This window comes from Neovison vison, chromosome 3, assembly GCF_020171115.1.
Source record: "Neovison vison isolate M4711 chromosome 3, ASM_NN_V1, whole genome shotgun sequence".
Classification (NCBI taxonomy): domain Eukaryota; kingdom Metazoa; phylum Chordata; class Mammalia; order Carnivora; family Mustelidae; genus Neogale; species Neogale vison.
In genome coordinates, this window is record NC_058093.1 from 100,797,519 (window position 1) to 100,811,644 (window position 14,126).

The 14,126-nt window shown below is 37.5% G+C and overlaps 1 protein-coding gene across 3 annotated transcripts in view; it reads left to right on the forward strand.

Moving 5' to 3' along the window:
• DPP10 (dipeptidyl peptidase like 10) overlaps positions 1 to 14,126 on the forward strand; it is a 1,389,594-nt gene that overhangs the window by 1,275,196 nt on the left and 100,272 nt on the right. For all 3 annotated transcript variants that reach the window (XM_044242601.1, XM_044242600.1, XM_044242602.1), the window contains exon 9: positions 7,540 to 7,694. In XM_044242601.1, the coding sequence (XP_044098536.1) occupies positions 7,540 to 7,694 (155 nt within the window). The remainder of the gene's footprint in view (positions 1 to 7,539; positions 7,695 to 14,126) is intronic.

The window sequence follows — 14,126 nt, forward strand, 5'->3', positions numbered from 1 at the left end:
TTCCAAATGTGTTATGTGATTGAATCCTCACAATGTTAGCATATTTAATCATTTACTGAAGAAACCAAGACTCAGGGGGGACGGGTGATTTGGACGTGGCCTCACAGCTTACGAGTGCCAAAGATGGCATGTGAATGTGTATTTTCAAAGCCAGTACTTATCCCTGGTCTACTCTACCTGTTAGAATTTGGTGCCTTTCATCATTTCCTAAGGAATGACACATGTTGTGGACTTAAGCTATTAGATTTCACAGGTCTGTTTCCTCAGCCAAAGAATCTGAATCCTGTTGACCAAAGACTTACCTCAATTCTTGCTTTATTTCCAAGAGAAGGGACTGTATCAAGGGAATCGGTGTTAAGGTTTGACAGAGGGATTTAGGCCATTCAGATGCCATTGATTTTTTCCCTCATCCGTCATCCCCAACTTGTCTTGTGGGCCAAGAGTCCCACATTTACCTTCATCTCCCACTACCACTGGGGTTTTCCAAGACACCCTTCCGTATACTCACCATAGCACAGTGACATCTAAGAATGCATATGACCTTCAACAGTATGTGTGCGATACTCTAGTGTGGAGATTTCCTTTTTTGTTACTTTACAAATATGAATTACAATCTGAATTAGTATGTGTGGGAGACTGAAGAAGGAACATATAACATTTTCACTTAATTGCTTTAATTGAAATTTGCCTTTTGTAAATATCATAGAAAAAAAGATTAGAGAAGGAATCACAGAAAAGATAAAATATTTTTGTGGAACAAATTTGAAGGCAAGGCTTAAATTTTTTATGTTCAGGCCAATCTGTGAGTGTGGCTGTTGATCCCAGTCACAGACACATATGTCGAGGTTTTAAAGTCTTGAAGTGTTATTTTAAAGCCTCTTTGTCCCTTATTTTAGTATCATTCAATTCCTATGGAAAGAAAAGGCAAATAAAATAAAATGTGGTTTAAAGAGTTGGTGAAGTTCCGAAGAAAAATGAAACATTATGCTCAAAATGAAACATTTTAAACACAATTCACACAAAATGCATCTCATGTTATTCATATAAATTGGCGCATTTAACATAGTAACTCAACTAAATAAAATATCAGATGAATTCTTTGCTAACAAAGTAAAGTTCACAGCTACCAAGTCTACAACTTGGAAAATTTCTATAAAGTACTAAATCTATGCAATAGAAAAAGTAAGTGTCACTTGAGGTTATTTGAACATATAAAATAGTGGAACTAATGTGCCTAAATGATTTATAAATGTGTTTTTAAGGAATTCTTCTGTGATATTCAGTTCAACAGTTATCGAGTAGACACATCTTTCCAGCATTATCTGAGAGCAATATGAAGAGGAATAGGGTTTCCATGTTGTGGGCATTACTAACTTAGTGGAGTGAAAAACTGTAAACACGTGTTATATAAGGAATCATTTGGAGCATAGTAAATAGAAATATAAATAGAACTACATGTCCACATACCAACTAGAAATTTAAGTAGGATTAATTCTAATGGAATGGGGGAATATAGAGTGGCTTCATAGAAGAAATGGTATTTGCATTGGGCTTTAAGAATGAAAGGAATAAAAAAGAGAAACAATTGATAGCATAAACAATATCCTTATCAACAGATGAAGATTGTTAAATTTTTTGGTTATTTATTGAGAAGAATGCAAAAATGGCTATTTTCACTTTTTTTCTGTCCTCTCTTGGATACAGAAAATCACATTCGTGCATTCATTGATTCAGCAATTATTTATTGAGCACTTACTAAATCCCAGTAAAACTGGGCTATGACAGATAAAAGAAAAAGTCAGAGATGCAGCCGTGGAAGCCAGAGGAAGATAGAATAATAAAGCTGAGTCTCAGGAAGTCAAACAAAGTAAGCATTCCCTAGTTACTGTTGGATTTGCTACCAGAAATTGATAAGAGCAAAGTCAGTCAAATTGTGGTACCAGAAGGAAGATTTGTGGTACCAGAAGGAAGTGGATAGAGGTATTAATGAGAAGTGAGAAGGTTATGAATATAGACAATTCTTTTAAGAAACTTGACAGTGAGATAAGGAAAATAAAGGGGAAACATGAACCATAGACCCATCTGGCTGGCAGAGTATACTTGGGAAATCTTATCTGTCTAAATTGATAAACTACAAATGGATAAAATTAGCTTACTTTTCAGAATAGCATGATAATCTGAACACAATGATTATATATTAGTTAATTTTCTGTAAGTACTTTGTGTTGAGGCTATGTTTTTAAGTGTCTTTGATATAAAACAACATGTGTTGAAAACTCCATCTGTTCTGCAGTGAGAATTTCTAATCATTGTAATAAAGACAAAGAAGAACCAATCCCTCATTGAGATGGAATGGTATGCAATTTGTAGAAATACATTGTTTGTAAATAATATAATTAACACAGGAAGTTTCAATCCATGAGTAAGAGTCCTTATTAGTTGCAATTAAAGAAGTGTGTGCATATCTAAGAACACTCTTAAGCAGATGCATATTAAAGATTCTTTTATTTATTTTCTTCCCATTTCAGTTAGCTTTATTTTTATACCTGAAGGAAGTCACATATCTTTGTGTGTACTACTTTGCTATTTTAGTGTTTTTGTGAGGAGCAACTCTAGGCATAGTTCACTCTAAAATAAATTAGAGTAGATGATACCTAGTTTCTATTGAATGGTGCTCTCAAATCTGGGCCGTTCTTATTCTTGGGAAGTATCTGCACAGATATATTTCAGCACTTAGGATAGAACCCATTTCTTTAGAAAACCTGAGTGTTGATTTTAGACAGGACAATCTGATCTCTCTGTACCTTCAAGGCTCATAAGAGTTAAGAGTTTACACTCAGTTGGCAGTTAGCTGACTCGTGTCTCCTCATATGAATTGTAAGTAACTTGTACAAATCAGGGTCAGGATTACAACCGGAAAAAAAAGGCACATTCAAAGTAGTATACAAAATTTTATCTACGAAGGGACCACTTGTCAAAGACAAAGGTTATGTAGCAACCTTTGGCTAGTATTGATTTAGCCATTTACACCTGAAGTGAGATGGGTAAGTGCTCTGTTACTAGAACCTAGAAGGAGGAAATCCTATAGACTCTCAAGGAATAGAAGCAGTAAGTTTTGGTTGAGGAACATAGCCAAACTCACATGTTTCCAGTGCGTAAGAACCAAAAAAGTAAATACCATGCACTAATTTTATTCTCTTCATTTGATTTGTCTGGTTTCATATTGGTGACAGCCAACAAAGGCTCAGAGATCATGGGGATGTTATAATTTATTCAGATAAAAACTTTGTGTCCTTGAAAGAACACATGAAGTTCCATCTGCTACTGTTTCTTTTTTTAGGATTTTATTTATTTATTTGACAGAGAGAGATACAGCAAGAGAGGGTACAGAAGTAGAGGGAATGGGGGAGGGAGAAGCAGGCTCCCCACTCAGCAGGGTGCCTGATGTGGGGCTCGATCCCAGGACCGGGATCATGACATGAGCTGAAGGCAGATGCTTAATGACTGAGCCACCCAGGTGTCCCTCTGCTACTGTTTCTTTGTAGAGTGTTATTAGTCCAGTTTATGTACCAGTCTGCACTTGTGTTTTCCATATAAGGTTTTGGGGAAAATGTGCCCAAGAAAAGAAATAAGGTTATCATTTGGCCTTAACTGGTAATCCTAGCTCCCTCTGAGAACTCCTCATTCATTTTTCTCTTTTCTTCTGCCAGTATTTTAACTATACGAGTCATTTACATGGTGGATCAAACCAAAGTTTTATCCCTGCCAAATCTTATTCCTTTTCCTCTTTTTCTTAATTAGGTTGCTACATTTTCAGTTTTCCACTGAAATGGAAATTGAAATGTGGAAATGTAGAATTGGAAAATGAGATCAAGTTGGACAAAGGAGTACTTCTGAATCTGCTGAGTCCAGATATAGTCTTCTTTACTCTCTGTTGTATAGTGAAGACACATATTCTTCCTAGCAGATGAGCTTAATCATCAGACAACACTGTCAAGTTCCCCCACCATCCCCAGTCCTACTGAGTCCCACATGATTGGGGGGAAATTTCAGCTTCCAGTTCAGAGGAAGAGTATTAAGACATTGTTTGGTGGAAGCAACCCCCACTGCCGTAGGCATTAGGACTCAGAAACCCATTGATCTCCTTATCGTGAAGACAAGAAACAAAATATATCCAGTGGGGTAATGGTGCGATAGTGATAGAGAATGCTATACTTCTATCCCTTAGTTCCTAGATCTTTGTTTTCTGGCTATGCAAGAGGGACATATGTATGCTCTATGATGACATCCCAACTTCAGGATTGTTTTAACGCCAAGACTGGGATAGAGAAGACTAGTTAACACTTCCGTCAAACCAGGTACATATAGCTAAAAGAAAACAGTGAAATTCATGGTCTGAGCCTAATTGCCCTTCTTTCTGCTGTAAAAGAGTTCCTGTTTCGTGGTGAAGGAGAGTGGATTATTGTGGTAATGGATAAGCTATTCTGTAATTCCATGACTAGCACAGGCATATAGCTATACAGAGCCTGTGTCTATCTTGTAATGACAAAATGCTACCCCTTCTTGATGGAATGCTTCCCAGGTAGTCTCCCTGCCACCAGGTAGCCAGCTGGTCCTGCTGGGAAATCATACCATGTCAAGAGTTGAATGACGGCCACTGTCATTGACGGGTAATGGTGGGAGCCAAAGCAGACGGACATGTGCCCGGTAGTCATAAGGTCCATCTGATTATTGAGAGCCTCCTCGGCTGTGGATGTGTTCTTATGGATATTAAGTAGGATACTGGTATCTTCATATTTTTACATTTTTACATTTTTACCCCTCTTGATAAATCAATGCAGTTCTTTCCCTAAATTTCCTTGTCTTTTTGTCTTCCCATAACCCTAATCAGGTCTTTTATTAGTTACTGTGCATGAATCAGGGTAGATCTGTGCTTTAAGCCAGCTCTCCTTCCACAAGAAGTAGAAGAGTACATATCTTCTTCAAAAGTCTGCCAACGGGAAGGATTTTATGTTTCCTTTAGTCTTTCAATGCCATTGCTCAGATTGTGGTACAGAGCCTTTCCAATTCCAGAGTCTTCAAGTACATCATGCAGACCTGCCCATAAACCAGACCTCCACTTATTTTTCCCCTATCAGTGTGTCTTAGAAAACACATCTTGTTTAGATATGAGCTGAAGAAGAGAGGGTAAAGCAGAGGATGCAATAATCTGTACATTTTACTTATGCATTCTGTCCAGTCCCATATATGCCCCTTCTGTTATAGTGGGATATTGCTGTATGTGTTCTGTTTTAAGGTCAGTGAACCAGATAAGAATCAGTTCCTGATGGGCAGTTTGGTCTGCATAGCCACTTGGTATCCTGTGGTCAGGCTAATTGTTTCGGCAAGAGCCCAGGAGAGAGCTGCTTTTGAAAAGGAGAATATTTATCAGCATTGGAGGAAATGGCCTTCTTCTCAAGCTTGTAATGCCTGTGCTTTGATTGCCATAATAATGAGTGTCAGAAGCTCCACAGCATCTCTGTTTACCATGCACCTTTAAAACGAAGATGGTAGGGAAAGCTGTTCCATGTCCCTGATCTGCAGAGCCCTTTCTTGCACAGGCTCTGCTCAAAACAGGCAACTTTACAGGTTACCTGGGAAGTAGAACAGGGCAACATATGTGAATGTGGTTTAAGTTGTGACTCAAAATCAGAAGAATCTATTCCCTCTTTACTTTAGCGTAAGTACAATTCCAACAAATTTTCTCCTACTTTAGAAGAGATACCTTGCTGTATACTATGCTACTAGATCGCTAAATACTCTTTTAGGGATATAGATTCCTCAGCTTTTTGGAATTTATCTTTCACCCTGCCTTAATGCAGAGAATGTCTAACTCCCTGGGAGAGAGGCTGCCTCTGTCAGAAAGGAGACTTGTGTAAATTTTGAGGTTCAGCATCTTCAGCCATAATATTAGACACTTACAGCAACATTCCACTATGAATGTGTTATTTTATGAGACTAGTCCAGAAAGCACAGGTATACTGCACATGTTTACCCAAACATCCTTATCCTATGTGCCAGTGTCCTAGGACTTCTCCACCAATATCTCTGTCTTAGCTTTAAAAAAACACCTGGAGTAGGGCCCCTAATTTGTGTCATAGCTGTGCCACCCTTACTCTTTCTCTTGGACCACTGCCTTATCCGCCTGCAGTGGCAGAAGGGAGGGACTCCTTCAAAGTTGCCATGGTGACCTATTTTGTATTCTTGGTTTTGCAGACGTGGTTCCTATTTCAGTTTATCCCTATGGAATCTCCCTGAGGTGTTATATGAACCAAGTGAGCTTCATTTTACAGTTTTTACAGTTGCCACTCTTGTAACAATTAAGTACACAACCAATTACCCTCCCAAAACCTTTCATCTCTATCTGCATTTCATTCTGTATCATCACCGGTGTCAGTGGATTACTCCTGATTCCATCCTTTGCTATGGATTATCTATGCTCCAGTTCCCTCCTGGAAAGATGATTATCACATCAAAGGTAGGACAGATACAAATGTATATAGATATAGATCACCAACTTAATCTCAAAATCTAATTTTAAAGGTCCCTTTTCTGAGTCTCTTACTGGTATTCATCATGGTATCTGCCAGGGTACAAAGTTGGCACATTCAGTAATCTGAAGATTTATTTACAAAGAGGCCACATTTACAAAGGGAAACCATGAAGGACAGAGCTATAATCTAGACTAGTAGCAACCAAGCTATAGTTATACCTGTGACTACAGAAATGAGCCATTACAAGATACAAAAAGAGAAAATTTCACAGAAGAGACTGCATTGACAGGGGTAGTGACATCATTTAAAACATACAGCTAGACTGAAGTGACAGTCCATGGTAGAGCCATGGTAGAGCCAAGGGAATACATACTCTGACTTCACTCTCCTCCTTCTAATCTCTTGCCATAGTACAATAAAGGTCATGCTCTGGAGGGCATGGCGGCCCTTCTGCTGTAGTTCATCCATGTAAATCTTCTGGACCAGAAAGCAGGTATAGACAAGTGAATAGTGGAGCTGGGGTCACGAGAAAGGTAACGAATTTCTCATTCTCTTTCTTTACAGCTTAAAATAATTTCATGAGTGTAGTGGGTATTCAACATGTTTGATGACGAGAGTGGGTATTTAACGTGCTTGATGATGGAAATATGATTGAATGCAAATGTGAATGAGTGGATACATAAATACTTTTTGTGCCATATTTCAGTCTTCAGTTACTGCTCTTACTCTTTTTACTCCAGCAGTGCTTTCACTTTCTCTGTCCACATTGCTGACAGCCTATGAAATCCTGACTTCATTGCTTCATTCTTTCCTGCCATTGCATCGGCTTGTTCTGTGACTAAAAGGGGAGCCCAGAAATGCAGAATTCTCTAAAACATTGATAAAATCCAACACATTATATAGAAAAAAAATGTATATGTGCAATGGAGATTTCAAGGACAGATGTTTGTGGGTCACTGAGCCCACATCTCTACAGTTGGTTTCAAATAACACTCATTTATTCTAGAGGAACTTCTGCATTCTCACATTGCCCACTGGTGGTCACCAGATGGAGAAAGGCTTGCCTTCCTGATGATAAATGATTCGTTGGTGCCTAACATGGTTATCCCTCGATTTACTGGAGCCTTGTATCCCAAAGGAAAGCAGTATCCATATCCTAAGGTAAGTAACGTGAAAGTACTCGTTTGTTCTCTTTCTCCACACTGGTGACTTGATTGATAGTATCCTTGGTTCATGAACAAGTTGGCTTTGCAGGGGGGGGAAAAAGGAAGCTTTTCATTCCTGTTTGGCACAGTCACTTGCAGTAGCCTGTCCAGTGTTCGGATAGGAAGAAGTAGAGACGATTCAGGGCTTCCCAACTGCCACGTTTGCTGCATTTCTTTCTCTTTGATTCCCTCTTTTTTCCCCCCGCCTTCCCAGTTGGAAAGAAAATGAGAAAAGATTAGGGGCAACACTGATGCCAAGTCACATGTTTCTCCAAAGTCCATTCTGTGTTAACATTTGTTTTGTTCTGGTTGTTATTGGCCTTATAAGGAAAGAAGAAGTCCCATGGTCAAATAAGTTGAAATTTCTTAGTTAAAAATAAAGCCCACATTCTTGCAGATGCTTTCTTAGAGCACTTAATATACTTACTGTATGTTAATGTGCATTATAAATGTCCCATAGAAAACTGACAAATCAGAAAGCATCCCCAATAAGAAATAGACTAAGCATAAAGAATATCTATAAAGAATAGACTAAACAGAGAATCACCAATAAAGAATAGACTAAGCATAAAGAATTTATTTGTATTTGTAGTAACATCAGTTATTATTTTGTCAGAGCATATTCTGGAACATACTTTATAACATGATGGGGTAGAGCCACAGCCAGGTTGTAGCTAAGATAGACGAAACTATTTTATTGAGTCAGGCAAACATGGAACTCTTGCCCAGCGAGCAAAACTATTTTCAAATAAGGGAGCAGGTTGCAAAAACATCCGGAGTGTGACTGTTATGTTTTTTTCTTCCTATGGTGTGACATTTTGATAACTTAAGGTCTCTTTAAAAAAAAAATACATTTCCCCTGTGTTTATATTACAAAGAAAAAGACTCATGAATGAGGCTTCTGTGCATGAATCATGTAAAGATGTTTTAGGAAATTTTTTTACACATTTCAGCTCTTAATTTGGTAAGAGGTGGCTGCTAATTCAATGTAGAAGTTATGTTTTTAAGAGATTTTATTCTTTATTTGAGAGAGAGAGCAAGAGAGCGAGAGAGAACATGAACAGAAGGGAGACCAAGGGAGAGGGAGAAATAGACTCCCCACTGATCAGGGAGCCTACCAAAGGACCTGGGATCATGACCTGAGCCAAAGGCAGATGCTTAACTGGCTGGACTGAGCCACCCAGGGGGCCCTCAGAAGCTACTTTTAAGCCATTCCTGAGTGAGTTGTACTTTGTTTCCCCAGCACAAGCATGATAGGTTTTATACCTTAATGTAACCTGTTCGTTACATTAACTGGGCATGGAATTGGACAAATTACCCATCACATAGATTATTCTATGAAAGCATGGTGAGGGTAGACATGACTTTTCTTATCTTCCTGTCATCCACCAGACTCAAGTACTTACAGAAGGAAGGCAGGGAGGGAGGAAGGAAGAAAGATAGCTTTGGATAGAGAGAGTCGGGGATAAGAATAGAGTTTCCTCAGTGAGATTCTGCACCGTCTTGTTTGTTGTTATGTTTTTTCCCCTCTCCACCCCACCTTCCTCCGTAGACTGTGGTATTAAACAGCTGGCTTACAGCTGAGAAGGACAAGAAGGTTGAGAGGAATCTGATTCTCCAATTTTGAAATATTATTTTTTGTGTCTTTTCTGGTTATAAATTAGAGGGCATATATGCTCAGGGATCTTCAGGAGACAATGGCAACTTGACCTAACAACAACAAAAAAACCCATAGTCACCAGGAGATTTTTTAATTGTACTTCAGGTACATGACTTACCACTTCTCTAGTTTAGATTTGGTCATGTTTGATGAATGACAGTTGGTTCCTCTGTAGTGTATTTGCACCCCCTCCCCCCGAGAATGACTGAAAAGGCTTCTCAAATATATTAATTCTTATGTATGATAATGAAGGTTCACCTGACAGTTTAAATACAGAACAAAGTAGCGTATTGTGAGAAGCATATGTGACCAGGCATGATATTCACACATGACTGTTTGGTTTTCTAACTGCACAAAGGGAATAAAATCAGCCCCAGGGAAGGAACAACATTTTGTAATTCATTTCCCAAAAGGAGTGGGGATCTTAGGACTCAAAACACAAGACCAAATGCCATAGGTGCATTTTCAAATTGCCTTCTCAGTTAGGGGATGCTGGTGCTTGAACTTGGACACTCCTAGAGCCTCTTAACTTTTTAACAAACTGAGGCAAACAAATAGACAAACAGAAATGTCGGAGCAAATTTACTTAGGAGGATCCTGGGTTGAGAAACCTAGATACTTCGTTATTAGTAAGTTATTATTTTATTAATTATTTAATGTTTCTTAATAGTAAAGCTAGCCACAAATAATAATATTTGCTTTTGCATAAATCAGGTGTGCTAATAATATGCTTCATATTTTCAGAGAGACTTTTCACCTTTTTTCCCCCTTATTTGGACCTCTTCACAATTTTCTCTACTTACGGATGGACAAACCAAGCTCTCTAAAAGGCTAAGTGCTTTTATAAAAGTCATAGTTATTTTGAGAACAGGGAAATAACTCAGATTTATTGATTCTGTCCCACTCTGTATAACAACCAGAGGTTAATTTGTATCTCCAAAAACATAGCTGGAATCAAAATTACCTTCTTGGAAAGCTAACAAATATATCTGGAGCTCTGTGTGCTCCATTTACTCCTAATGACTTACCTATATACGTAGTGGGATATACATAGGATTCTTAGACGGTCTCACTCTTCGAAAGAGATAGAGAGAGAGGGATTTGTAATACAATGTGAAAGTCCTGAATGTGTGTCAATGACTACTATTGAGGAGTATTAATCATAAAGAAAAGATAGCTATTCCTGGTGCCACGCCGAGATAAAGAATCTTAAGTCCTCAGAAGGTTTTTAGTAGGAAATCCCTGCCCAGATACTTAAGACAACAGGACTCAAAAAAGCAACATCTGTGCTTGATCCTTGTTCTCAAGTTTCAGTATCATTTTGGGTATATTACTGAAACTTTGAAAAGTCTTATTATTTTCTGGTTTACAACAAAACATTTGCTAAGTCTCCCACCAACAACTGTATTATTTTGATTTGCTCTTACTTTTGTAATAAAATTCCAAAAAGTAGTACTTTGACATTGAAATCATTCATAGAGTTCACACTAAACTGTGCTTCAAATTAAACTAGATTAAAATGAGTGCAGCAAATACTCAATGTGGTCAGATTTACTAATGAAATACTTACACTAAACAAATATATTTGTATTTTACTTAATTCAGCATGATTCAGAACTCATAAAATACCCTATCATTAGCAATTCAGCACAAAAGAGATGCACAGTTCTATCTCAGTAACCTCAGGTTAATCTTCTTAATTAAAGCATTATCTCGTTTAATGACAATTTAGTTGCCAGTAAAATAAGGTTAATTATTATTGAGGCTTGTGTTTCAGAATCATAGAGGAAGGATTCTGTAGATATGCAGTCTTTCTGGCAAATGTGACTATAAAAAGCAAATAGATGAACTCTTCTAATTTGCAAACTATTGAAATGATCCAAATATTAAAAAAGGTACAAATGAACTTGAAATGTGCACTTAATTTCAAAACTCCGTGGAGAGATAAAAATCTAATTGAGATTATAGAATGCTGGACAGCTGAATTTTAGAAACAGCCTGATGTGTATTTTCTTGTCTAAAATTGGCCACATGTGTACACAGCTTTTATAATTTGTTTCCATGTAAAAGCTAACTGGGGTATCAGTAATCCTTTACAGGTATATGCATACAGAAACAAATAAGCTTTAAAAACAAAACAGAACAAACAAAAAATCCCTGCTTTACAATTTGGTAATAACCATATATGTCTTTGACAAAGGATGTCATAAAATTATTAATCATTGATAAGAACTGATAGAAACATCAAACTTAATTAAATTTCTCTTTTTCTTAATGAGCTTATTGAAGGATTTTAAAAATTAGCAGAATTTTTTACCAAGTAGAGAAGTCAGTGTTTTAACTACATCTAATTCACTACTGTATCCTAGTTTAGATATTTTTTTTAAAATTTAAGACTTTTATAGATAATGTTTTTGTTAGTCCACATAACAAAATTATGAGATATTTATAGCTATAGAACGGAAACCTGCTTTGGCTCAAAGCTTCTAACTTATGACATACTCTCAGTGAAGTATTGTCTTATTTTTGATAATATAATAAAATAATACTTGAGGATTATTACTTTATTATTATTAATATAATTAATATAATATTAATTTATAATTTAATATTAATTTATAATTTAATATTAATTTATAATTTAATAATAATATTAAAATAATTTATAATATATAATATAGTAATATAATAATAATAATAATTAATACTTAACATCTTGCTCATGGTCTATATTTAGTAAATAGCAGTCAAAATGTAAACCCAGGTTTCTCTGACTCATGGGGTAAGCTAAACTGGTTCTCACAATGTGGTACTTTTACCAGAATCATCAGCCTTATCTGGGGAACTATAGAAATGAGATTTTCATGCCCCATGACATGAGAAATGCTGGTTAAAATCTTGTTAAACAAGCCCTCCAGTCCTCTGGGTAATTTTTTCCCCCTTTTCAAAATACATTTATTTATTTATTTTAGAGCTAGAAAGAGAATGTGAGTGGAGGGAGGATCATAGGGAGAGGGGCAACCAGACCCCTAACTGAGTGCAGAGCCCGATGTGGGGCTCAATCCCAGAACCCTGAGATCCTGACCTGAGCCAAAATCAAGTCAGACGCTTAGCTGACTGCACCACCCAGGGACTCTTTGGGTACTTCTGATGCAGGCTAACACCTCTGATAACCACTGAGCTATAATATATATGATTGTGTACATGGATGTATATGATAGCATATGTTATTGGACATATATGCATTACTCTATGTACTAGTAATAATATATATTACTGGAAAAAATATATATCAGAGTCTTATCAAATTTACATACAAATTATAGTCATCTGATAGTCTTGTTAAAATAAAGACTCCTAGGCCCACACCTGGAGATTTTTGAGTTGGCGGGGGGCCCAGAATTTGTTTCTAAGATTCTGGGCGTTGCTGATGAATGCCACTGGTCAAAGATCAACACTTTCAATGGCACTACTAAATATTATGTCCTGCCTCTGATTTTTAATAAACCTTGTCAAACTTGAGAAATGGTTAGATTAAAAAATATGGATAAGGCCAGGATTTTCAGGGAGGCTCATGGCAATTAAATTGAAATGGGAGTGATGTGAAAAGGAGCTCCTGTGTGTGGTAGAAGGCTAAATTGCCCAAGACAAAGGTGCCCATGCACTTGAGGGGTTTACAACAGTGAAAAGCTTTATAAAATCTGACACAAGAGCCTTCTCTGTGAGACAGGATCATAGCTTATCTTCCAGGAATCCCTTCATTATATGAACCATTTCCATAATCTCTCTTCATAGCAGAGTGTTTCTGTAGCGAAGGACTTTCCTGACTCCTTCCATTGGCTCAAAACTTCCGAATTGTGTATGATGCACCCCCAAAGATATGCCAGTCATTTTTGTTTACACCAAACACTAATGATGTACAATACCTTGACCGAATGAATTTAAATAAAAAAGAAAAGACTATTTTTTTAGAGCAGCTTAAGGTTCACAAGTCTGACAGGTAGAGAGAATTCACACGTGCCCCCTGCACACACACACGTGCAGAGTCTCCCCATCACCAGCGGCACTCCCTGCAGCAGCACATTGGTTACATCTGATGAAGCTATGCGTCATAATCCCCCGAAGTCCACAGTTGACGTTACAGCTCACTGTGTGTGTTATACGTCCTGCGGGCTTGGACAAATATATGATGACACGAATCCATCGTTATGGGATCACACAGTGGGATGAGCCCTGAACATCCTCTGGGATCCATTCATTCATCCTTCTGCCTTCCCCTCTGTACTACTTGTATTTACTAGCCTAACAACACAGTCCTCGAGGAGCGATTATGGACTACTGGTGGAATGTGTTATGTTGCTTCTGGTCCTCTTCAACTTTGGGTTTTGTCAATGCCAATTACTTGAATGTGGATTTTTCTTTCTCACCTTTAAATCACTTTTTTAAAAGAATCATTTTTGTAATTCCCCTTGGATTTTTGTCCATCTTCTAACTCAACCCACTTTTAATGGCCTCTTTCTTCTTACATCTCACATAGTCTTCTCCTAAAACATCCGCTGCTCCACGATGACACATCAGCACTTTGTTTAGGAACACAGCGCCCCACAAGCAGTCACCTGATTCTCTACATTATTTATTCATGCTAACATTCTCTTATTCATTCATTCTAACTGCTTGAGATGTATTGGTAAAAGGTCCCTGTTGTGCCCCCTACAAGTTCACAGTATC